Here is a 26,886-nt window from a genome sequence, read left to right on the forward strand (position 1 = left end):
CTGAAGAGCACTGTGTATTGCCTTTAACATTCTCTCCTTGTGCTCGGGTGTGTGTCTGAAAATGTCTTAATTTCATTTTTTTTTTAAATTGAGCTTTTATTTACATACAATTAAATGCGCAGTTCAGTGAATTTTTACCTTGTATTCGTTTAAGTACCATCAAGATAAAGAACATTTCTGTTACCCTAGACAGCTCCCTTCCTGGTCTGTCCACCCTCACCTACCTAAGTTCTGACTTCTGTCACCGTAGACTTAATGTGTTTTTAAACTTCGTGTAGATGGAGTCATACGTACTCATTTATGCTGCCTTCTTTGACACAAAATCCTGTTTTGGAGACTCATCCATGTTACTGCATATATTAGTAGTTCGTTCTTTTTCACTGCTGAGTAGCGGTATTGCGTCGTTCGAATAATCCACGGTTTGTTCATCCAGTCTCCTAGGGGTAGACACGTAGATGGAGTCTGGTTTTGAACTACTGTGAATGAAGCCGCTATGAGTATTTGCATGCGGTTACTTTTGTGACGTATACACGTGTTACTCTTGAGTATATACCGAAGGGTGGAATTTCTGGTTACTGGGCTTGTTATTTGTCATTGTGGAACACCTTACCTTATAGCAACAGCGAGCATGCATTATCTCACACAATGTTTGCGGGTCGGGGATTCAGGCACACCTTAGCTGGCTTAAGGCCACCTGAGTGTCCTCACAACATGGCAGCCACTTCCTCATGACGCAGAACCCACGCCAGCACAAGAGGAAGCCACAGTGCTTTATGACCTCATCCGTCATTTCCGTAATGTCCTGTTGATCGCAGGGGTCAGCCCCATCCGCTGTGCGAGGGGACTACACAAGGACGGAAGTCCCAGGAGTCCCTTAAGGGGACTCTAGCATATCCATTTGGTTTTGTGTATTTGTTTTAGTTTCTTTTTCTCTGCTGAAATTGTTAGTTTTGTTTTTATTTTCTTATACTTATTAGTCCCTTATGGCCATCCTGGGTGCCCTGGGTACCACAGTGGACTTAAAGGCTTGTCTAGCTTCGTCAGAAACTGCTCTTTTCCAGAGCGGTTGCATTCCCTTTTCCGTTCCCACCAGCAGTACACAAAAGGACCATTCGCTCTGCATCTTCACTCACAGTTGTTTTTAATTTTAGCCGTTTTGGCAGGTCATAATCATTTTTGCGGTCTGTTTTCACTGGATATTGAATTCTTGGTTTGAAAATATGTAGCCCATTTTCTTCTGGCTTCATTTGTTTTTATTGAAGTCAGGTGTCCGTCGTTCCCTCTCTCGGAGTTAATGTGTCATTTTTTCCTCTGAGTGCCTTCAGGATCTCCTTGCCTTTAGGCGAGTGAGGTTCTCATTGTATTTCTCCTGCTTGGCTTAGTAGCCCTTGAACCTGTGGTTTGATGTCTTTCAAGTTGGAAAATTCTTGCTTTCTCTCACATTCTCAGGCTGCTGGTACCTGTAGTTTAGAATTTTTTCATATTTTTTTCTATGTCTCTTATACTCTTTTCTGTATTTTCCATCCTTTTTTCCTCCAGTCCAGGTATTTCCTTCTAGCCCTTCATCCAGTTCTTTAATCATTTTTTTCAACTAATTTTAATCTGACTGTAAACCTATGCATTAAGTTCTTGATTTCAGTTATTATTTTTCTAAAGTTCTAGCGTATCCATTTGGTTTTGTGTATTCGTTTTAGTTTCTTTTTCTCTGCTGAAATTGTTAGTTTTGTTTTTATTTTCTTATACTTATTAGGCATAATTATTTTAAAGTCCACTTCTAATTACAAAACAAGGAAAGTGGATGATATTGGAGTTGGGTGATAGAGTCTGCTGTGTAAGTGAAAAATTTCATAACAAAAGTTAAAGATGTCTCTAAATCACCTCCATTTCTCTTCATAGTCTTTTATCTCTATTGTTGGTCACATTGACTTGTCTCCTTGAATGCGCAGTTTGTTCGTTATTGCATTCCAGACATTGCGTATTAAAGTTTTATAAATAATTTGAAGCTCTAGATCAGAGTCAGCAAACCTGTAACCCAGGAGCCAAATCCAGTCACACATGTTGTCTGCGGCTGCTTTCACGCTACAGCAGCAAAGACGACAGAGATTATGGCACGCAAAAGTAAAATTAAAAATATTTACTGTGTGGCCCTTTGCAGAAAAAGTTCTTCAACTCCTCTGCATGTTTTCCTCCAGACACACACATCCAGTCCCCACCACCACGTGAGCGCCTTATCACTCGTGGGGCAAAATCCGAATTGTCTTCCTTAGTTTAGGGTGTGTCCACCCCAGCAGTCTCTGCTAACCCCTCCTGCTGCCTTTACCCCAAACCTGGTTTTACAATCTTTGTGCCTTTGTTTTTTTGTTGGGGAAGGTGGGGGGTTGTTTGATTGATTGTTTGCCTCTTGTATTGACCAGATCCTCTGGTCCAGTGTAGAATGGAAGTGGTATCAGTGGACATCCGTGCCCTGTTCTTAAGACACGGCTAAACTTAACGGATAGCAACCAAAATGTTGGTGAGAACGTGGAACGACTAGAACTTCACACGTTTCTGTTGGGAGTATAAACGGTGTGACTGCTTGGAGGACTCTTCTCACACTGAGCGAAACGTACATCCACCCTTGGGTATTTACCTACGAGAAATGAAAGTAGACGCTTGCAAAAAGACCTGTGCGGACATGTTTACCATAGCCGTATTCATAATAGCCAGAAACTTAAAGCCACCCACATATCCCTCAGCATAAGAATGGGCAAAGTGTGATATAGTCATGCGATGGCATACTGCACAACAATAAAAAAGAATTAACTACCAAATAATGAAGATATGTTTCAAACACATTATTAAAGGAAAGAAGCTAGACAAAATAGAGTATATATTTTATGACTCCACTTATGTGAAACCCAAGGACAAGAAAAACTCATCTGTGAAGTCGAAGTCAAAAATGGCTTGCCTGGGGTAGGTACAAGAATTAACTGGAAATGGGCACGAGAGAACTTTCTGGGGTTGTGGAAATGGCCTTCATCTTCTTTTGTGCAGTAGTTACATGAGAATATGAAGTGTTAAAACCTACACTCTACCTTTTATTGTACGTTAATTATAGCTCGATAAACATCCTGCGTTATGAGTACTGAAGTTATTCCTAGTTTTCAAATGAGAGAACCGAGGCAGAGAGAGGTTAAGGAACTTGTCCAGTGATTGGCAGTTGGTGGCAAAACCAATAAGCAGGATCGAGTCGTCTGGCTTAAAAATCCACACTCTTAACCCAGGACGCCCTCGTCTCATGCCACGTGCCCAGCAGTTAGTTCTACCTCTGGGACTTCATCCTACAGATAAACTCACATTCCGAACAAGGTGAGTCATTGTACAGACTTCATAATTGCAGCATTGTTGATTAGGAGGGGTATGATTATGTAAATTATAGGGCAACCATTCAATAGAATATAATAAAGGAATAAAACAGCTTGAGAAAACTTTCTGCCTACATTGAATGATCTAGGCGTAGTGTAGAGTGCAAAACAATCAAAGATGTGTAGTATATGCTACCATCTGTGTTGAGAATAAATAAAGGTGGGTGTAGGGGTCGTGTGCGTGTGCAAACCGAAGTATTTCTAAAAGAATACCTTAGAAACGGGTAAGATCAGTTTCCAGGGAGAGGGATCGAATGGCTGGGAGGAAGGGGAAAGAGGGAGGCGTTTCAGTATGTGCCCATGCTGTGCATTTTGGGTAATGAAGCATGTGACTGTGCTACCTATTCAGAAAATTAATGAATACAATTACAATTTGGAAATGACTGAAATAGCCCATCACGCACACAGTTGCCTGAGCTGAGAGAAGCCTGCCTGAGGCTTCTCAGAACTCTTTCTCGCCCTCACACCCGTCGATACCCTGTGGCTTTTGTGTGTCAGCCTCAGAGTGTCCCTTCTTGTTCATCAGGCGTGCCCCATGTTTCTCTGGCCTCATTTCAGGACCTCTTAGCCTGTTTCCCATCTTTTCCCTGTTCTGTCTAGTCCCGCCACGTGTCCGTGCTCTCACACTGCTTGGTGTTCCCCAGTGTTCCCCTACCTGTCTGTTTCCGCTTCGACCCCGAAAGGCCCTGGAAAATAGAGATCCGTGTCACTCGTGCCTGGGCTGTTAAGGGCCTGCTATCTGGCAGAGGGACCCTCAAGTTCTGTTGCCCGCTTCCAGAGTTCACGTCTGAAGCAGGTCTGCTGGCATCAGCCCTTCCTGCCCGCTCAGTGGCTCTCCTCCACCGTTGGCTGTCCTTCCCAGAGCACCGTCTGTAAGGTGACTTTAACTGGCTCACAGATGAGCATGTTAAATTTATATTGCTAAGTATTTTATTGTCTGTTAGGAAAAAGAAATCAATAAAACTAGTCCATGAAACTTGTAGGTTTTTAATTTTACCAATGTTATTGCTTAGACGAGGCTGTTTTTTATTTTTAAAAAGTGATTTTTTATAATATATAGTAGTAATAATTCACATGGAACACAGATACAGCAGAGATGATGACAGTGAATCCCTGGCCGTTGGGGGGACACTGGCTTATAGGAAATGGGGCTTCACAGAGAGAAGATGTTCGTTAGTGTTGGGGTGCAGTTGCTCGCTGACCTCCATCCGCTGTCCTTGGCCTGCCTGTTCTGTGGCTACCTAATTGCACTTCCTACCACACCCCACCCAGCCTAACTGCCTCACCCTCACACATGCACACGCACACGTACACGCACACACACCACACCACACCACACTGCCGGATCCTGTCCCCATCTGCTCCTTCCTTGACTTCCAGGCTCAGCTCCAACTTCCCCTCTTCTCTGAAGCTCTCTCTAATGTGTTAGCTATGACAAATTACAGCGAAGTTGTGCCTCATAAGAACACAGATTTATTGTTTTATAATTCTGGAAATCAGAAGTGTGAAATCAATCATGGTGTTGGCAGAGCTGGTTCCTTCCAAAGGCTTTGAGGGGCGAATCCGGTCCTTGGCCTTTTCCAGCCTCTCATGGCCGCTGTGACTTGTGGCTGTTGCGCCCACTTTCGGGCACATCATTCCAGCCTCCACTTCCTGCTGCACATCGCCTTCTTCCTGGCTCCGGGTCCCTCTCGTGAGGACCCTTGTGACCACATCGGGCTCACCCAGATAAGGCAGGCTCCTTACCCCTGCATTCACAGGGTCCTGGGTTGGGGTGCAAACATCCTTTGCAGGGCAGGGCGTCATTCGGCCCCCTGCCTCTGGCGTCCACTGTCCTGGGTACTTAGATTTGGCTTGACCTCTGCACTGTCACAGCTCTGTCCACCCTTTGGTCTCTCACTGAATATCTGCCTTGTGATCATCTGTTCAGCTGCCAGTCCTTCTACTGTGAGCCTCCTGGGGGCAGGGAAGGGCTGGCACTCATCTTGCCTGCCCCGTGTCCCTGTCTTCAGGTGGAAGGCCACGTGTTTGAGGGAGTGGACTGCCCAGTGCTGTGTCTCTGCATTAAAATGGTGAAGAGTCGAACCCAGCCAGAGGCTCACGGGTCACACATGTAAAAAGTATGGAACAGGTGCCTGACAGCGAGGAGCACTTCGTCAAGGCGGCTGGTTTCATCATCGTCATGTAATGTGGAAGGTTGCAATTATTCTTGGCAGACTTAGGAAAGGGGAGACTAGACTCTGTCATTAAACTTAGTTATCTTTATTTTTAAAGAAACCTTTTTGTGCTTTTGAATATTTTTTCCCAAAAGGTTTTAGAATAACGTAAAAGTAGAAAGTACTAAAGGATTTGCTTGGGCTGACCATGAACCTGCGGAGCAGACCGTCTGTCGTGCACCCCTCTGGTTCGGGTGGGTATTGATGGCTTAAAAGGAAGCACTAGTGATGCCTTAGCTCAGATCTGGTTAGTTAAGAGATGGTAGAGTGTGAAGGAAGGGGCAAAGACGTGCACGGCTGTGGAGCCCACATAGGTCACTGAACTTACGGTACTCGGAAGACAGCTGGCTTTTTGAAGCCTCTCGCGTAAGACAGACGCGCCCTACATTCAGCCAATTCTCACTGAGCCCCTGACAGATTCTTCGTCCATCCCAAACTCCTGGCGGCCCATGGGTGTGTCCATTAGCGGAACTGCTAGATTCCATGTACTTTTGGTCATTTCACGTCTCAGACTTGGTATAGTCAGTGGTGTTCCTATCCGCATATGTAATCTGGAGATCCAAGCATCGTTTGAGTGATACTTAGAGCTGTTTATGGTCCTTCGTTAATTTTTAAACGTGCTGAGTTGGTCATCCGTAAAAGGCACCATATGTCGTTACGGAGACGACAGCATCTCATGTGCCATCCCAGGGAAAGGGCTTGCAGTCTGGAGAGGTACTGGAACATGGTGGCAGGGCACACTTGTGCTCAGACCGCCGAACAAGTCCCCTGCACTGAAAGAAAAGAAACTTTAAAACATCTTGTGGCAAGTTTTTTCATTGGGAACACGTACTCTGACCAAAGATCATGGCTACTTGCTGTGCATAAAAGTCATATTTTTAGAATGTCATGAAAAATGGAGAAGTGTATGAAAGGCGTTCTAGCTTTAGGAAATAATGCTAGTGGGGATTTTAGATTAAAGAGGTAATAAGATCTACCTAGGCAGAGGGAAGAGAGATAGTTTAGTAGTGAAAAATAAGGTCATCAGACAAGTAAATGGCAGGCTAGAAAATAAAAATGTGTCATTTGGGTGGCAGGAAACCATCGCTGGTTTTTCAAAAAGCCAGATACTGAAGCGATGAGACCCTCCACACCATTTAACGCGAACGTCGAAGGAGTGACCTTAGCATCCCAGTGGCCGTGGGAGGGGAGAATTGTAGGAGTCCCCTGCAAAGACGAGGGTCCGATTTCTGGATTTATTTCAGGGCTTGAGGTTCAAGTGTAGATTAAATATGAAACGAAGAACCAGACAGCTCTACGAAATTGGATGCGAGTGACAAAGGACATAGACTATCATTGCAGACCAGTGTCAAGTCTATGGGAGGCAGACATCATGCTCTGAGAACTTGGGGAAGTGGGGACTCTCGTGGGGGTGGAGTGGAAATAAGCCCTGTTTCCATGTCGTGTGTGAGACGGCGTGTATAATTAGATTGTATAATTAAGCCTAAGTAACATTTAGAAAAGTTGTTCTCAACAGATGACAACGTGAAGCCATGGGACAGAATTCATGCAAGTGAGTGAGGAAGGAGTCCGCCTGCCCCAGGCCAGCCCAAAGCTCCCTAGGGACCGGTTGGGTGAGACATCTCGTGTGTGACCTTGTGTCCAGGTGTTGCCACTATGTAGACAAACCAAGTCCAACTGCTGAGGAAAAGGAAGTGTTTCTTACAGGTGTGATGGGCCAGGATTTCAGACTTTCAAAAATCAGCACATACCCACGGAGACCTTGGTAGGGCTCAGGAGAGGAGAGGTGAGGGAGCTGTGATCATCTCACCTTCGCCACCTGAGCTGAGACCCACAGGTGGGGAGGGACACCCGATTCCACACTAGTCAGCAGCAGAGAGAGCCCATGAAGTACCGTGGCTTTTTCCTTGGAAGCCCGAAGTCTGAGGGGTGGAGGGCCATGCCGACTGTTCCGTACAGCTCCTGGACGCGCCTGGCGCAGGGGTTAGGGCTGGTGGCTGAGCAGGCAGGAGGGACTTCCCTGGGCAGAGTCAGCCTTGTGCCAGTTGAACCACATCCCTCACCTTCCAGGGCCACACGCCTGGCTGCAGTGAGAGAGCCAGGGTCACCTCTAACCCAGGGCCCCATGCGCTTCAGTAGCATGTCTCACCTTGTACTTCGGGAACTGCTCGGCCAAGGCGTCCTGGAACCACTGGAGTGAAGAAAGCGAAATGTTGTGGCAACAGGATGAACATGTCAGAACTGTAAGAGAGCACAGCATAGGGCGGTGAGGAGGACACCCCCGTTCCAGCGGGTCCCTACCCTCATGGAGCTCGACATTTCGCAAGGGTGCGTGAGACTAGGAACAGGTAAATTAAAAAAAAAAAAAAAGCTAATCTGGCGTTGTGCAGACACGGTAGGCGCCCTGAAGAAGAAACGGGGTGGTGTCGGGGGGGCAGGGAGAGGCTGGGGCAGGAAGCCACCTGTATGGGTGGAGCACACAGCTTTCTGTGACCTTCGGCAGCTGACCTCAGACCTGGAGAGTGGGCGGCATCTCAGCGCGGGAGAGCCCGTGGGAGAGCGTTCAAGGGGAGGGACGGTCAGAAAGAGCTGGGAACAGATGACCAGTTTCTGGCTGCTGCGGCCCAGGCCGCGTGGGCTGGAATCGTGACCCAGGGTGTCCATGGTGAGCGAAGGAAGACAAGACATCTCTGACTCAACTCCAGTCAGAGAAGTGGACATCACAGCCAGCGCGAATGAGAATTTATTTTACGAGTGGGAGGGTTCGCTGGGTTCCGCGCCGGGAGACTTGGGGCTCGCACTCTCTTCTTTTCCTCTGAGAAGGCTACACAAGCCGTTGCCTCAGAAAGGAGGGTAGCGGTGAGTGGCAGCGGCCTGGACAGGAGCCATAGCGTGTGGGGTCATGGTCGTGTGGGCTGAGGGGCCTGTGAGGCAGGCTCAGCGACATAGGCTAGCCTTCACTCTGGCCCACGTAGCCTTGTGACTCCTCCAGCAAGGCAGCCACCCCTCCACTGGGCAGAGGAAGCAGGTGGGGAGGCTGCTTGGGGCTTTTCTGGGTGGTTGAGACAGAAGGACAGGCGAGATTCTCAAAGAACTAGCAGTGCGGGCGAGCGATGCTGGCGTGAAAGGACAGGAAGCCGGCAGACCCAGACCCGGGGGACGCAAGTGGAGAGCTCTGGGCACACGCCGACCTTGGTGGAGCGTGAGGACAGGGGAAAGCTGGAAGGACGGTCTGGGGTCAGGGCCTGGAAGTTGGGTCTAATCCTTTCAGAGACTTTCATCACATTACCGTGGCCCTTTGTCTTGCTCCTGAGTAATCTGTCTGTGCTTTCACTGAAGGGGAAACGGTTGGCAGGTAGGCTGAACTTCGGTGAGTTCTGATCCTATAATGAAACGTTTCCTTTTAATTGTTACATACACCTTTCTCAGCTTTCTGCCTACTCCAAGTATATTTCTTCTCTTCCTTGAGCAGCCGAAATGGATGTGTCGGATGCACTGGCTCTGTTAATAGGCCTCCATCGGATGCCTGTTGTCACTCTTAAGTGGAACACCACGACCATAATTGATGGAGAGTTGACTTGCAGGCTTTTAGGATTAATTGTAAAGTCTAAACTAAAACATTTCCTGGAGCTGCCTTTAAATAATAATAATAATACCTCGTATAGGTATAGTGCTTTGCAATTTACAAAGCACTCTCCCATATATCATATCGCTTAATCTTCACAATAAACAGGGCTGTTTGAATGCTTAGATCTCTCCTAAGTGAGAAATCGTGCTGCACATCCTGATTTAATCACAGTGAGTTGCCAAAAGTCCTTGATACAATAACCATTTACTGAGCACCTTCTATGCGTAAAGCACTTTACTAAGGACACCAAGGGGTAAATTTCCAGCGAATAAATATCCAGTAAATAGTGCCTATCGAAAATGTGATCTTGCTTCCTAACTCATTTCTCCTTCCTCATCGTAGTCACTATTTTGGAGGCTGCTTACTAAACCGTAAATTTATATAAATATTGCCAGGAACTGGATTGTAGCAGAGTTTAAGTTTATAAATCTAAAGATTCTGATGCTTAGCTAAACTCAGTAATTCTTTTTTTGTTTTCAAATTTAACTTTTATTTTTGTGTTTTGTTTTCAAATCCACAGTAAGAAGTATGTTTACTATTGAATCAATCAATATCTCTCTCTCTCTCTCTCTCTCTCTCTCTCTCTCTCTGCCATCTCGACTAGAAACCTCAGTGATTCTTTAGAGAGTCATTCCATCGATTTCAACTTGCATTTTCTTGAAGTTTATATATCTCAAAATATTTAAGGCAGTCAGCATATTTGAAAATGTCACGCTATTGAGCTCACTGTCCTGATTAGGGTGATCAGGGTGTGGTTCTGAGAGCACAGCTTGGCCCTTGGCCCCAGAAGGCCTGTCCAGTAGAAGGGAAGACGTAATCATCTCCGGGTTCTTCGATACGTTGAGGACACTGGGAGGCACAGGACTTCCGAGGAGGGGGCCCTCTGGGTGAGGCGGGCCGCAGGAGATAGTATTGGGGCCAAGCCCAGCCCCAGCGCAGGGCTTCTGAACCTGTGTCCAGGAGCCCCTAGGGTGACCAGGCAAGTGCTCGGGCCACCATAGCTCCTCAGAGATTCTCCAAAAAGTGTGAGACTCCAAAATTAATAGGAACATGTGTCTTCAAAGGCCTCTGGGCAGAGTGGCCCCTCAGTGTGATGTGGCCTGCACACCGTCATCCCGTTTCCATCGAGGGCTGGTCAGGCCCTGGTACCCTGCGTGGCCCGTCACGTCAGCCTAGGGGCCATTTTGTTACAAAACAGAGAGGTGGTCAGCAGGGTGTTATTTCTCCAGGATTTAGGAAATAAAAGATGCTCCTTGTTTGGCATCTTAATTTTATTAGCCCAAGTGTTACCCCAGCTGTTACTTGGCTGTTCATGGTATGGGAGTGGGAGAGGACAAACACAGATGCCCTAAAATTTTTTTACTGGTGCACTCGTTTTCTGGACACACAGGTTTTTTTAGAAAGTTTTCCCATGATACCGTCTTTTAAAATAACAACTTCTATATTTTACAAGGTGGGGGTGATATCTGGACTACCAAATATCTCTTGGTTCTTTCAGTATGGAGCTTGGGCAATCACAAGCCAAAGAACCCTGCCTTCCCTGTGTTGGGCAGGTGTGCCTAATGCTGAATTTTGACACAGACTATGTAGCCAGTATCTGAGCATCTCTTAGAAACTCCAGAGAGGACCACAGTTAGGGTGTAGTGTGGAGCGGGAGTTTGACCATTAAGCCTGAGTGATATTTCCAACTGGGGCTGGCAGCGTGCTTTAAATAATTGTGTTCTGATCATTTAGGTCTCTCTTTGTAGGGCATCTTTTATGACCAAGACTGTCCAGTACCAAAATGAGCTACACAAATTCCTAATCTGGGATACAGCTGGACAAGAACGAGTAAGTCACTCTTTAATTTACTATGTGTTTTCCTGAGGCCCAAGTTAAAGCTCCAACTGAACTGTCAATGTCCCTGTCACGTCACGTTACTCTCTTCTGTGCGCCGGAGACGCATTCGTCTCCATTCGCGTAGACCAGCCTTTTTCTTTGCAGCTAGAGCCACAGAGTCCACTGATGGAGAAAGTGGCAATGGGCACCGAGGGCATTTTTAGACTTTTTAGTGTCTTAAAATAAATGCTAACTAACAGGCCTGAAGAAATCCTGCTCCGAGAGAACACTGTGTGTGATTTGGGGCTCCATCCTCTAGCAAAGGTATACAAGAATTAGTAGTAAAAAGGGAGCGTTACGCACATCTCATTCATAGCCGCCTTTTGAAAGCTAAAGAGGGAACTTTACAGCACATGAAGTTTGCGATATAAGTGAAATGGATGAGCTAACGCAGTGCCTGGCAATAGGTACTTAGTAAATGCCTGATGATAAAATTGTCCAAGGTGGTTATCTGCTTAAGGGAGGGCCCGAACCAGGCTGGGGGCTGGGCTGCGGCATCACAGTGCAGAGTGGGATTTGGCAAAGCCCACCCAGACCAGGCAGGAGTGAGGAGGTGGGAGGGAACAAACAGACGCCAGCCTGCTGCCTCGTTTGCCCTCCGGTGGGCCCGACAACGTGTGATCTCCTCCTTGAGGTGTGTCTGGCAGCCACCCATTATTCAGCTGCTGTTTAATTTTGTTTTCAAACAGCACTATCAAAACAAAACATCTGATGGATGCACGGTGCTATCTTAAGCTCTTAAAAGTGTACCAGCAGTAATCAGGAGAAATAGTCTGTCATCATAGTCTTATCTAAGGCAGCATGGATGCTGCGTATGGTATAAAATCCGACAACAATCGTCACAGACAAATGGAGGAAAACAAAGCACGCCGCTGCTGTCGGCCTAGATGTAGACACCACACATTTGTACAGATTTAATGTCTTAAGTTTGCCGTTTGTTGAGTTTTAGGTTTGGGGTTCTTTTTAATGCTGGATGTCATACCCTGTTTCCAATTACTCATCTAAGGTACGTGCGCTGTCTCCCATCCCTCGCTCCTCATACTTTGTGCTGTGCATCCAGAATAGAACATTTGGGACGGCTAGATCTTTAACCATCACTCTTCCATCCTGCGGATGGGGTGCTTCCCACACTGCCTTCGCGAACGTATCCATAGACACTGCTCTGGTGTCTGCCCAGTGAGCCAAGAACTCATGTGGCTCTTCGTGCTAGCCATACACGTACCCTTTCAGCGAATGCCAAGTTCCAGTTTCCCCCTCCCTTGTATTTGATGATACAGCAAACCCTCATCATAAAGAATCATGCTGTGATATAGACTCCATCATCCTTTGAATCAGAGCCTGTGCCCGTATACACAGTGATGTATAACATCTATTTTTTCTAGACTATAAAGAAAGAAGAACAAGGGTTTATGCCTGTCCCTTACTACTACCATAATGGTAAAATTCTGTTAAGTTTTGTAATTAGCTGCTTTGCCTGCCTCCTCTCCTCCTTACTTCTAATTGACTCTGAACCAGGAGTACTTGCTCTGAGATGCACGTCTGCCTCACCCCTACCCAAAGCGCGATCTCTTAGCCAGGGGCTTAGCCAGGGGCTTGCCCAGGGGATGTAAGTGAGGCCAGCAGGCAGGGCTCCAGAGGACTGACCGGCAGCCCCCGTGCTGGGGAGCCCGGAGAAGGGCACCAGCTGCTGGCACTCCCCCCTGCCAGCTGTTGCCCAGCAGGAGCACATACCAAGGTCTCCAGACACTGTGCTCGAGAGAAGCTAAACAGCTAACAGCTCATCACAAATGGTTTGAGATGCTATGCACATCATCCAGGACACGTCTGCGAGCTTGTCGTGACGGCCAGTTTGTCCCGGGCCAAGCCTTCACGGCCCTGACTGTGGCAGCCTCGGCTGGACCCCCGTGCGCTCCCCCTCCCGCCACTTGTCCTTGCACCGGGCCGCACACAATTGTCAGGTGCGCCGTGCGAGTGCATGCCCTCGTGCCCGGCGCTGGCGTCCCCTCTGCGTGGACGGCCCCTCCCACCGTTAGCCTAGAAAACGCCCTCTGATGTCACCTCAGGGTGCACCCCTGCCCTCCCTGCCATTCTCAGGTAAGTGCCGGCACCGCTCAGACCCAGGCGCCTCTGGCTCCTCCCTCCACCTCCACTGCCACACTCTGCCTTCTGCCACCTTTACCTCCCGCCCACGTGTCCCCTCAGCCTTTGGTCTCCCACTTTCACTCTTCCCCGCCCGCCACCATACGCCCCCCTCCTGCAGGACCCAGCAGGACCTGAAGACGTAGCCCAGACCCTGTTATCCTCCTGCTTCATGCCTGCCGGTGGCTCCCCACCGCCCCCCTGACAGCCGGACGCTGGGCAGAGGCCCCCAAAGCCCTGTGCGGCCTGCTCTGCCTTCTCTCCTCGGCGCCCTGCTGGCCCTTGTCCCTCCCGCTGAGTCCCAGCCCGTGGCTGCCATCCCGGTCCTGAAACTCGGCCCACCAGGCCTTCACAGACACTTTCTTCTGCCGGAACTTTCTCTTCCCTCTCCTGCGTGCGTGGCCGGCTGGCTCCTTACCAGCTTTTGGCCTTGGGTTAAACGGTGCGCCCTTAGAGTCTGCCCTGACCGCATCCCGAGGCGGGGCCTAGTTCATTTCCCGTCACTGCCTCGCACTCATTTCCCTCGGGACCCTCAGTACAAGTCGCTGTGGAATATCTGTCCACCTGCCCTTATTGGCAGCTCTCACCACAGACGGTAAAATTTGAGGGCCGGAGCCACGGTGTCTCGTTCGCGGCTGTTTTCCCGATGCCCCGCACGGTGCCTGACCTGGAGTGGATGCTCAAGTGTCAGTCGGACCAACCAGCAAGTACACCCTTGGGCTTGTTCCTCGTATCCTGAGCAGTCTTTGCCCGCCCGCATCCACGAGCGCGTCACCGTTTCCTTGTTTATCGTCTGTTAGACTGTGAGCTCCTTGTGCCAGTCTTTGCCCGCCCGCATCCACAAGCGTGTCACCGTTTCCTTGCTTGTTTATCGTCTGTTAGACTGTGAGCTCCTTGTGGGCAGGGACTGTCTTGCATCTGTGCTCTCAGCCCCTGGCACACGATATTGATGCCAGTGGATTTATATCAACTCATTGCCAGCCGTGCTTTGGCACACAAAAGGATAGAGCCTCTGCCTGCTCTCCCGTGAGTATTGCATGCCTCAAATTATAAATTTCTAATACTTGCATATTTACTCTCCTATTCTCTATAGTAATGAGATTCATCATGGAACCAAAAGTCATCAAAAAAATGAAAGCCCTTTTTGATGAACTGACCAAACAGCCTCTCCGTTTTGACCCCTGCTTGTGCCTATTACTGTATGTTATTTTGACAACATGGGTTCTTTGTCTGATGGTCCAGTTGCAGTTAATTGCAGAGCGATTTCATTAAGTCAGTGAAAGTGGTTTTGGAGAACTTCACAGACGTCAGGCAAAGCCATCAATGCTGAGGGACCTTGTGAAATGAAGAGAAAAGTGGCGACTGGGATGATGACATAAGTGCTTCAGAGAATGGTGATTTGTGTCTCGGGTCGAGAGGCCTAAGGGGACCGGTGGAGCCCTCAGATGTTTCTGTAAAACCACCCTTTTCATGTAGGGCTGGGTGAGTCCGAAATGAAGTAAGAAAGAGCATATTGGGCGAGCATAGAGTTCATCAGAAGAATCGCAGTCAGGTCACCAGGCAGCTTGGAGTCAGTAGCATTCAGGAAACTAGCTCCTGGTTGCAATAACAAACCTGAGTTTTTTCAAATACCAGACAAAATGAAAGTCGTTTGCATAATTTTAAATTTATTTTCTGAAGATATAGCCTTTGTCAGGCCTTTTCGTCCCTATTCTCTCTCTTTAATGAATTAAATTTTAAGTGACATTTTTCCACCAATCATCCTTCACTAAAAAAGATTCCTACAATAGTACAGGGACCATGCACAAATAAGCACCACAAATACATGCCATAAATACGCCGTAGACGTGGCAACGACATTTCGAATACTCGTCTGTGGTCATATAAAAGACAGCTGCTTAACCAAAGTCGAGTAGACACTGCATCCAACCCTTAGAGATTTGTGGTCCTGAATCTTAATGTGGTTTCTCCTGATGACATGACGGTTTCCAAGGCTGAGAGCACCAGGGAGGCATAGATTCATGTCTTGTCACAGTAGTCGTGTGAGGAGTTGTTCTTGTGTTTAAAATCAGGAACAAGTGTAGTAGCTTAGTGTCATCGAGGGCTAAGGTCGACACCATGGCCTGTGGCCAAATCCAGCCTGCTGGCTGTTTTTGTAAATTAAGTTTTATTGGAACAAAACCACCACACTTGTTGGTTTGCGTATTATCTACAACTGCTTTCACTTTTCAGTAGCGGAGCTACATAGTTGGGACAAAGATCAAATGAACTACAAAGCCTAAAATATTTATTTTAGGCTTTCGAGAAAAAGTTTGAAGATCACTGATCTAGAGCCAGATTTGGAGCAGAGATATGCTGACATCCTTTGAGTTTCTTTTTAAGCTGCCACCTTCTTTACACTAAAGGACACAGAAAGTTTCAGTGTCGGTAATGACAGAGTGGCTTATAATGGACTCACCTTTCCACAAACAAAAATTATGTATAAACTCTGGACAACGCATTGAAAACTGTCTGAAGGCTCTGCTAAGCGATCAAGTATAGGCAGACTGATGGGAACTGCCTTGGGTGAGACTGGCATTTTTGTAGTTTTCCCTAGAGGGCCCTCCCCAGTCCACGTGGCACAGGGCAGTCAAGACTCAAGCAGAAAGCCATCTTGGTGGCTTGCGGCAGTTGAGGATGTCTAAGGCAGTTAGAGCACCTGAAAAAATAGGCCGATCCCAGAAAAGGTGGATCCAACCAGGAGGGAAGCTCTGAAATATGCTTGTAAATCCCCTCACGTCTTTGCCTGCCACCCAAATTGTGACTGTGCAAGGTAGACACTAAGGAATGCGACAGAAAACAACAGCCAGCGGTCCACAGGACCGAGCAAGGGCTGGCTGCCGCCCGTCACAGGAAGAGTCTGGAGCTGGAGTCCAGTCTTGCCTGTTAAAGGGGTTGGTAAACATCTCACGCTCCCACGGAAACTTCAGAGCAAATAGAAATGCCAAAGCTGAAAACCGTAATGTCTAAAGTGAAAATCCACTGGATGGGTGACCAAAATGAACCAATCAGAAGACAGAAAGAGTAGAAAATAAGTCTCCATTACATAGTGACAAATTCAAGCAGTCTAGCCTTTGTGTAACTGGAGACCCAGGAGGTATGAAGAGAAGAGGCCGGGGGACAGAAACATATTTCTAGAAATAATGGCTGAAAATTTCCTAAATCTGGTGAAACGGATCCACTCACAGATCCGAGAAGTTCAGCAAACCCATAAGCAAAAAGAAAACCATATCTAGGTCTGTCACAGTCAAACTGCAGAAAACCAGAGTGAAAGAGAAAAGTCTTGAAAGCGGCAGAGATGACACCCGTGTGCAGGGGAGCAGCAGTGGGAGGGGTGCTGACCCCCCACAGAGCAGCGGAGGCCAGAAGACCACAGCAGAAAAGGGCAGCCTGCCAAAATTACCCTTCAAATATGGAGTCAAGGAAATGGCATTTTGAGAAAAATAAAAGCTCGCAGGATTCAGCAGCAGCGGCCCCAGAAGGTTTTTCAGGCTGAAGGGGATGACACCGGATGGTAGCTCAGATCCACAGGGAGAATAGTAACCACTGGAAATGGTGAACATAAAAATCTGTCTTTTTTTCTTCTCAACTTGTTTAAAAGACTACTGGCTATTCAATGCAAAAATTATAACTTATTTTGTGTAATTTGGATTGCATAGTTTATAGTGTATGTAGATTTAAAATATTGGACAACAGTAGCACATAAGAAGTGGGATAAAAAGAATTAGTCTTTCACGACATTCTGATGCTTTACCCAAGGTGGTGGGTTACAGACTCTGAGTAGACTGGGGGGAAGTGTGTATCATAGTTACAGAAGCAGCCACTTGAAAAAGTAATACAAGAAGGTATAGCTAAAAAGCCAAAGAACAAATCTATTAAAATTAAACACTAAAAATATTCAGAAAAAAGAGAGGATTACAGGAAGAACAGAGGGTTTTTTTAACAGAAGAAACATGAAGCAAATGGCAAACATGATATCGGTCAGACCAGACGTATCAGTAAACGCGTGGCGCGCAGAGCAGTGGGACATGCAGCGTAAGAGGCAGAGGTTGTCGGATGGGATCCGAACTCTGGAGCCCGTGCTGGTGAGGAGAGATCCCTGTGATAGAAACAGGTGGCTCGAAAGAACGAGACTGGAGAAGGCCGTCCTGTGCAAGTCACAGCAAAAGAAAACCATTGCGGTTATGTCAACATCCACAAAAGTGACTTGAAGACAATTATTATCGAGGTCGGAGAAGGGGCGTGAGGAGCAGCATTCGGGAACTTCCTGTATTGATAGAAGTGTTTTATGTCTTGGCGGGATGCTGTATACATGGATGTATATATAAACATGTCAGTTTATCGAAACGTAAGATCTTTTATCAAACTCAAGATCTTTGCACTTTATATGAATTTTACTGTTCCAAAAAAATATGTGTAAATGATGTTGCCAGTATGATAACGTCACACACGGAAGGTAATCGCGGAAGCTTTGTTCTGCCTGGGCGCTCCTGTCACCCTCGCCCGCGGAGTCCGGCCAGGCCCGTCCACGCCGGATGCGGGTTCTCTTGCGCAGCACTTTCCGGCTTACGTGCGTTTTGCTTTGCTTTGCTTTGCTTTGCTTTGCTTTCTGGCTTACGTGCGTTTTGCTTTGCTTTGCTTTCTCTGTAACACACTGCATTTGATTGCAAGTCACTGGGCCCTTTCCCTGTAACACACTGCATTTGATTGCAAGTCACTGGGCTTTCACCCCGGAGGCAGGGCCTTTCTCCCAAGGACCAGTAAAACTTTATAGGTGTGCACATCTGAGTCTGGCTTTAGTGAGGCATCAGCTCCTCCTTCAACAGTTCTTACTCATTTATTCACCAGTTCTCGCTAACCAGGTCCACATGATTGTCTTCCCCAGTCACAATCCCACCTGCTTCCGTTACGCTCAGGTTAACGAAATTTAAAAGCCAAAGGTGAAGCTGTTTGGATGAGATGCTGCAGCCCGTGTTTGTGTAAATCGTACCGGGCACCGGATGTTCACCTCTGGCCACAGTTCCTGCCCGCGTTGGGGGGTTAGCCACCAGGACAGAGAGCAGGGTGTGAGCACAGTGCAGTCACATCATGTGCGGGGGTCAGATTTCACAGCTGGGGTGTAAGACAAAGGTCAGCAGGTACAGGTAAAATTCCGAATGAGGTGTCCACAGCAGCACGTACGTCTGCCCCGAGGAGAAGGTGAAGGGTGCATGGGGCAGGCGCGTCGTGTTTTCCATCTGGCACTCAGCAGGACGAAGGCCCTAAATCAGCCTTGCTGTGGAAATCGTTGCTCCTCTGCCTTTCCTGCCTTTCCTTCTCGTTGTGTGTCTCAGGCGCGGGTGGGAGAGGGGCACGGGTGGAAGGAGCCGAGCACTCGGTTAAATTCATGTCAGTGACATGGGGTGCGGACCCGCACTGGGGACTTGGCACCTGCATGCAGATAGTACAGAGCAAGTTACAGACTCACCCAAGTGGTTCGTGTGAACGCGGACGCATTTCTGTCGCACACTCAGCATCCAGGTCACAGGGTTATCCCTACGACACTCAGACACAGCCCCTTGGCTAGAGAACGAGTCATAGCACGATTTTTATCTGCTTGGTAGTTTGGGCAGCCAAAGTTTAAAGGCCTCCTGCGCGAATGAATGGGGGAATTATAACACCGAGTTCAATTAAAAAGCCTTTCTAGCTGCAGCAATTGTTTATAGCACCATATTTAATTCTTCTAAAACTGTGTTCTGAACTATCTTCTGAGAGGCATTTCTGTGTCACATTAAAAGTCGTTGCCTTTGGTCATCACTGGTTCGCTTGCTCTGAAGCATCACGTCATGTTCTTTGGCTTGAGAGAAAGATTACCTTTGTGCAGGGATAATGGGCCTCACAGTCTAGTAAAAGACACATTTAACCAGTTTTCCCAATTTCGTTGTTTCTTTCCGCCTTCTCTGCAGTTCCGCGCCTTAGCGCCGATGTACTACCGAGGCTCGGCCGCGGCCATCATCGTTTACGACATCACGAAAGAAGTAAGACTAACGGGCCGCGTCCTCGAGGCTGTTTGCAGGCGCGCTCGGCCGCTTAGCTCTCCAGTGGCTTTCCTCTCTTGTGTTACAGGAGACATTTTCGACATTAAAGAACTGGGTAAAAGAGCTTCGGCAGCACGGCCCCCCTAATATTGTAGTTGCCATCGCAGGAAATAAGTGTGATCTTATCGATGTGAGGTAAGTTATGAGACCAGGAGGTGACAGAGCTGATTACGTGTCCCTTTTCTCACCAAGCAATATCCAATATAAGAATCTTGCTTTCATTTTATCTCTGACACTGAAAAATTTCTTTCCATCATGTGCTCGGAGTCCTGATGTTTCAAAGTAAAGAATTCAGGCATTTGGAGCTGAGGAGATGACGTGTCAGACAGGCGTGTCAGTCGTATTGAACTTGACGTTATCTGAGATTAGCGTAGCCCCAGCTCCCATGACGCAGGACACTTGCATTGAAAGCATATTTTTAGAAAAGCATATTTACTGGCAATTTCTTTGGGCCACTTTCATAATTCTTAAAGCAAAGGCTCGAGTTTTAGAGCAAAAGAAACCCTGCTCTCCCCCCTGATCGTCCCACTGGACACACAGCCCACAGCACAGTCCCTTCTGCTCACCCGTGGACGCTAAGGACCACGCGTCAGGGCTTCTCCAGCCATTCGTGACCCCCTTTGTCACCGTGGCTCTGATGAATTACTGCGCAGGTGGGGGATAAGGATAACATTAAGCTCGTGACGGGTAGAATTTCTGATTTGCGATTGTTGCCTTCCAGAGAAGTCATGGAGAGAGATGCTAAGGACTACGCCGACTCCATCCATGCAGTTTTTGTAGAGACCAGCGCAAAAAATGCGATAAACATAAATGAACTCTTTATAGAAATTAGTGAGTATCTCTGTGCCTTCTGGGTTTCCTCTGTGCAGAGCAACTTAAAACAATTATCTTGCTGGGTAGAGAATTATCTCCTGTACGTGGAGAAGCCTGGTCTCCGATACTGTTCTCACCAGACCGAGATTTGAGAGCGTAAGTGACAGCAATTTTCATGTCCGGTCGTAATTGCTGGAGAGCTGCCTGCCACCTGATGATCACGGCCTCTCTATTAAGAATGTCATTGCTAAATAAATGACGCACAGGCCCCGTGCTCCTGGAAGCTGTTGTCTCTCCTTTCCACTCTGCATATGTGTTTCAATTAGTCGTCCAAAGTCATTGAAAGTGAACAAAATAAATAAGGAGAAATTAAATGCATTTCAAATTGCACTGTAGAAAACCCTCCAATATTATTAACACTAGGCGAGTAAAAGGTGAGACCCGATTTCCCACCCATCCTCCTTCCCTGCCCAGCAATTAATACAGTGACCCTGGATGGGAGAGGGGCCGCTGATACCTTTGGGATCCTTACAGATGGTATCGTGTTTATTCATTTCATTCATATTTATCAAAATGTGTACTGAGAACCGTTCCAGGCCCAGGGGAGACGCGGCCCTGCTCTCCCAGAGCTGATTCCACTGCACGAGACCGACAGTGGGCTCGAGATCAATGAGGTCCCTTCAGATGACTAGCAGAGATAGGAAGAGAACAGCAGAGGGGCGTGAGAGAGGGTCTGCAGGTGGTCAGGGTAGAGGCCTCTGCTAGGAGGTAGCGTCAGAGCTGAGACCCGGCAGAGCTGGCCGTGCGGAGGCCTGGGACTCATAGGAACGGAGCGCACCAAACCCCAGACGGAACCCAGGAGAACGCGTCGGGCGCGGGCGGTGTGCTCGCTAGGGCCCATCTGGGTGAGAGTCGAGGGTGCCAAGGCTGGGACGGCGCGAGCGTTGTGGAGAGGCGCAGGCACGAGCTCCGGTGCCCGCCAGTGATGGGACTTGGGGGCGGCAGAAAGCCCTGGTGACCCTGCCGACTGGCGGGCGTGGGCCCAGCCCCACCTGCGGGCCACACTGCAGTGTACGCCTCTGGCTGCCCGATGGCTGTGGCTCTTTTTGGTTTTATTTTCATTTTTTGATGTTTTTAGTTCAGAGAACCAGAGATCTGAATTTTATATGACATATGTCCCATTGTTTAGATTGGGCCACTAATTCAAATATTTTCGGAGTACCGTACGGGCCTACCAAGCCCATCTGCCGGCTAATATGGCCAGTGACTATGGGTTAGAACCTCTAGGTCAGCCCCTTTTCAGCATTAAAAAGTCATGGTATTTATTGTCTTCTTGGACCGTAAATAGCAATTACCCAGATGCAGCATGAGGCCAGTCAGAAATTTTTCACAGCTCAAGCTAAAACATCTGTAAGTGTATGGTGTCGTGAGCATACTGAAATCAGTACTACTAAGTGCTCTTTACTCTGGCGGTGTTGAAAACAGGAAATTCTTATGTAAAAAAATGAAAATTCCTATATAAAAATTAGCACGTGCATACTCATTTTCACTGAAAAATTAAAATTATATGTTCAGAAAGATTAGAAACATTTAGAGAGAGAGAAATTGAGATTATAGTTTATTAGATGTTATAAAATTGCATTAGCACAGTGCCGGCACGCCTGCTTTTTATTGAGGTGTAAGTGCTCACATCAGAAGTATAAATAAAGCTCAGAGTTTGCACAAACTAAGTACACTCCTGTAGTCACTCAGATCAAGACCCAGGGGTACCCGACACCTCCCGCTTAACCCCCCAAAGGAGCCACCATCTTGACTGCTAATTCTTCAGATGCGTTTTATCTGTTTTCGTACTTTATATTTTTAAAAATCTAGTATGTTTACTCGTGTTTCTGCTTCCTTATCTCACACACACCTTCAGATTCACCCATATCGTCACGTGACGTGATCCGTCCTCACCACCACAGCGCCTGCGTCTGTCGGCGTCACTATCGACAGCACAGAGAAGACCCACAGTCTAGCTGCCCATTCACAACAGGCACTTGGGTGGTGGTTCCCACTTTAGAGATATTAGAAATAGTACCTCCGTGAACATTCTACTTCATGTCCGATGTGTACACAACACGTACACATTGTAGTTACATGTAATTCTATGCAGGAGAATAACAGTCAGTGGGTACACATGCGTTGAGTTCAAGGTGACTGCCAACCAGTGGTTACGCCAGGTGACACTCCAGTGGTGTGTGAGGACTCCAGTCACCCTCTCTCTCTGGTGGGTAGGCAGGAAACATTTCCCCATAGTTAAGTCGAGCACCTTTCCAGGTACTTCTGTACATTTACATACTACTTTAATATAAAGTATATAAAGTTCATAGTTCACCTTGAACATGAGTCCATTGTTGATTACGTGCTTTGAAAGGGGCTTCTGTGTGGTTTGACTTTCATTTTTGAATCAACTCTTTTGATGAACTGGAGTTTTTAAATCCTGACGGAATCCATTTATCCTTGTCTTGGCTCCGGCTTAAGAATTCACTGTCTTTTCTGGAGTCATAAAGATGTTCTCGTCTGCTTTCTTCTAAAAACGTTTCAGAGATTAATCTGTTATCACAGCTGTGTTTCCAGTGTCCACTTATAGAGAAACATATAATGATGAGAAGCTTCAGTAAAGCTTTTAAATTAATTTGCAGTTTATTCACAACAGCATCAGTAGGCATTTGAAAATTAGTGGTAGGACATACCGGGGACACTTTCTAGTGATGCGGCCACCGTGCCCTGTACTGCCCGTGCAGATTCGCAGACTGCTCTACATGCTGGAAGCTCCACTCCAGTCTTGGCGACCAAGGACCTGAGAGCTGGCACATTCCACCTCAGCCTTGTTCATGCCAAAAATGCGTGTGCGTTCCATGTTTCCAAAGTACCTCAGTGCCAGGTACTGTGCTAAATAATCCTGAAGACATAAAGGTGGAGAAACAGGGTCTCTCCCCTCAGAAGAGCCGAGGGTCTGATTTGAGGAAGTCGCGTAAACACATATGTGACAGCTTGCTTCTAACATCCTGATTGGTTTTAGTGTCCGAGGTGTTGGGGAGTCAGGAAGTGGGAGGGCATCAGAAAGCCGCGTGTGAGGAGGAACCCTGAGGTGACGAGCTGGGTTAGGTGGATGGAAGATTTAAGGTTTCTCAACATTGACATTATGCTTCACAGAGCAGTAAAGCGAAACCTGTTCATTGTCATACCTCGTTGGTAGCAGAATAAAGTGGCACAGCCTCTTCAGAGAGCGATTTGGCAGCATCTGTCAAAGTTTAAATGGCCCGTCCTTATGCTGTGCTAGGTACTGGGAATGCGGCGTCTGTGTCGGGTAAACCCGCAGGAGTGGGCTGGCGTGACCGGCTGTCCCACCCCCAGGAGTTTGTCCTGCATGAGCACTCGGAGGCTCACGGACGTACTTTTTCCTTCGTTGTAATCGTATCACAATACTGGAAATAAGCGAAATGCCTGCCGGCCGGGAACGGTTAGATAAATGATGGCGCATCCTTCCACGGTCACGTCGCAGTGCTGGGGACGCAGCCGCGCGCCGAGCGCCCGCGGGACGGCCCCTGGGATGTTTAAGTGAAACCGTCTGCGGCTGCCTGGGTTTAAGGAGGGGACAGGTAGAGGGGTGTGGACCCTGCTTGTCTGCACACCTATCAGGAAGGTCGCCTTTGCCGCGAGACACGGGGACAGGCATATGATTAATTTTTTTTGACCACGGGCATACAGTACCTGCTCAAAACAAGATTTTTTAACATGTAATTCTTTGAATTAAAAAATTTTTCACTAAATGCCTTGTGACATCCTCGTTTGGGCCCTGGAACAGAAACCGATGGCATCTGAAAAAAAATCTGGGGTTCAGTGCGTAGTGACGAACCAGGGCCGAAGCCCTCGTTTTGACGAACGCCCCGCGGCAGTGTGGGAGGTGGCCATGAGGGAAGGCGTGGTGAAGGGCATGCAGCAACTCTGTCAGCTTGGCAACTTCTCTGTTAATCAAAAATCATCCAAACTTTAAAGTGTATTAAACTTTTTTTATTTTAATGAAACCCGGCACACTGCATCTACGAAGTTGTTGTGTCTGAGGACGAGCCGATTTGGGAAGGTAAAGCTCACTCTCCTCCCTCCTGTCTTCGGTTTAGGTCGAAGAATCCCATCCACGGACGCGAGCCCGCCGGGCGGCGGGAAGGGCTTCAAACTCCGGCGACAGCCCTCAGAGCCGAAGCGAAGCTGCTGTTGACAGAGCCGCAGACTCGGTGCTGAAGTAGGTGGTCCCGAGGGCGAGCAGGAGGGCCGGGCCCGCCACCAGGCTCACCTAGCCGGTCTGGGGCCTTCGTGCAAAAAAATCAGAAATTGACCAGTTCTGTTTCCTCTTTGAAGACCGCAGCGGTAGTGTTTGTCCGTGGACTTCTGTCCCGTGAAGACTGTGGTGTGCAAAGGGACTGCATCACTGGCTTTTGATCTTGCTGAAAAGGAACATATAATTGTATGGCTGGTAGGATTAAATTGTTGAATAGTTTTGTAATCAGGATTTTATGTAACATTCGTAAAGGGAAAATTAGCACTTTTGCGGTTCTCGGGGGAAAAAGACCTTGTGGAGATTATCATTTCTTCAGTTCCCCATTACCACTGTTTTCGGGAGTTGTGTCATTTAAAATGTGGTGGGGTGTCCTTACGTGGAGGGATGGCAGTCAGTATTTGAAGCTGAAGTGGAATCTTTATGGGACCGATGGAAATGCTCTCATCCCCGTCTCCAAGGCACTTTCCATTGACCGCAGGAGCCCAGGGAGCGTACAGCGAATTAATGGCCACAGGCCGTAGCTCGCCCTAGGTTTGCATTCTGACCCTGTCCTGTTTGTGTCACCAAACACTTTACTGGCACCTTTTTTTAATAAGCTCTCATGATCAGGATGGCGGTGGTACAGAAGTTGCCTGGAATAAATTGAATTGCATATGTTTAAACAGACTGACAATGGTTTTAAAAGGTGGAGAAAGTATAAATGCTGTCAATTTTTTATTCAACCCGAATATTTTGGTGGGGAAAACAATTATCACTTGCTTAGCATATGTAAAGTTGTAGTCTATATTTATGAGACCAGTGCTTAAAAATTATAAATTATGTAAATACATTAATAAATTCTGTGTTTCATTCAACACTTCCTGTAACCTTGCAGCGCCTGGCTTGTGCCCACCTGGTGTCCAGCCTGCCCGCGGGCGACTCAGCCCATCCACATGTGCGACAGCGCGCAGAGCACTTCACTTGCCATCTTTAGAGATTTTTCTGCCTTCCCACCCCTCCCACCCCTCCACCCCGTCCCCAAATCCCATCTGGGATTCGGAGTACAGACATATGCCACTTTGACAGGCCTACCTAGCCCTTCCTAGCTTTGGGGTAAAAAATTAAGCTCCAAGCTCAGGTCATTAACCTGGTCTTGGTACTAAGTTTCTTTTCGCTTTTACGGGGACCTCAGACCAACTGTTTAAAGAGCGCTTTCCTCGTTAACGATTTAGCGTCTCTCTCCTTTTCCTTCATTTCCCCTGCCTCCGTTCGTGGTTAACACTCTTTTCCTTCAGGGAACCTAATGAGGTTTTTAATATAATCTAAAACTAAAACACTGAAGAGAAGTTGGTGAAAATTTGTCCCTGGTCTAATTTGGCACCTTTCCAACCCGGGTATTGTAAGGGAAGGAAATTCACAAGATTAAATAGGAAATGAAACAGCTTGAATTTCAAACAAAATGGTGTGTTCAGAGCGATCCTTAAACTGAACAGCTGAAACTGTTAAAAATAATTGTTATTTCTTTGTGTACCCCACTTGATAAGAATAGATTTTAATGGGAAAATTATAACTCGGATTAAGTAAAAAATGATTCCCTTTTCCCTGGTGAATATCTTAAGCATTTGAAATTGTTTATTTTCTTATTGAAATCATACAGAAGGAATGCAGTTAGTGAAAGTTCTAACTTTTTTTAAAAGTGCATGTGGACTCTATCTGCCGTCCCCCCCACCCATCTTGCTTCCTTCCCCGTATGAAATTAGCAAGCTTTCAGAGAAAACACGAGATTCTGAGAGCGGGGGCCCCTTACACCTGAAGGTGGTTTGACTTTGTTTCGTATACATCCAGATTGAGCGGTGCATCTGGCCACTGCCTTGGTGTGTCCCCAGCATTCCCACTGCTGGGCCTCTGTCTCCACGACAACAAAATAAAAACAAAGGTTGCTTGACTCATTACTGAAGAGGCGATGCACGCGTGGCTCTTTCTCTCTGATTTTACCAAAAGATGACGCAAATCTGTGACCTTCATAATATTTCCCCCAAACCCGTCCGTCCGTGTTGATGATTTCACAGTGTCTGGGTGCGCAGGGAATTCCATGCTTCATCCTATTGGTAAACATTTGGATGCCTTCAGTCCTATCGTGACATTTACTGTATGTAGCCCCAAACAGGCCCTCCCTTTAGCCCAGTGGTCCCCAACCTTTTCGGCACCAGGGACCGGTGCTCCTATGAGAATGTAACGCCGGATGACCTGAGGTGGAGCAGAGGCGGCGATGCTGGTGCTGGGGAGCGGCTGCAGAACCGGATGACCTGAGGTGGAGCAGAGGCGGTGATGCTGGTGCTGGGAGCGGCTGCAGATACTTGGCTCACCTCCTGCTGTGCGGCCCAGTTCCTGA

At 47.5% G+C, this 26,886-nt stretch overlaps 1 protein-coding gene across 3 annotated transcripts in view; it reads left to right on the forward strand.

Annotated features, from left to right (window-relative positions):
- Positions 1-26,886, forward strand: part of RAB22A (RAB22A, member RAS oncogene family) — a 43,771-nt gene that overhangs the window by 12,257 nt on the left and 4,628 nt on the right. Inside the window, exons 3-8 of one of the 3 annotated variants that reach the window (XM_015597076.1) lie at positions 10,997-11,078; positions 19,250-19,321; positions 19,410-19,516; positions 20,103-20,212; positions 24,358-24,479; positions 24,596-26,451. In XM_015597076.1, coding sequence (XP_015452562.1) covers positions 10,997-11,078; positions 19,250-19,321; positions 19,410-19,516; positions 20,103-20,212; positions 24,358-24,455 — 469 coding nt within the window. In that variant the 3' untranslated portion in view covers positions 24,456-24,479; positions 24,596-26,451. Of the gene's footprint in view, positions 1-10,996; positions 11,079-19,249; positions 19,322-19,409; positions 19,517-20,102; positions 20,213-24,357; positions 26,452-26,886 lie in introns of those variants that run through there. The other 2 variants (XM_025039702.1, XM_006921942.2) reach the window with 2 other exon arrangements.

The sequence above is a fragment of the Pteropus alecto genome, unplaced genomic scaffold, assembly GCF_000325575.1.
Source record: "Pteropus alecto unplaced genomic scaffold, ASM32557v1 scaffold45, whole genome shotgun sequence".
In the NCBI taxonomy this organism is placed as follows: Eukaryota; Metazoa; Chordata; class Mammalia; order Chiroptera; family Pteropodidae; genus Pteropus; species Pteropus alecto.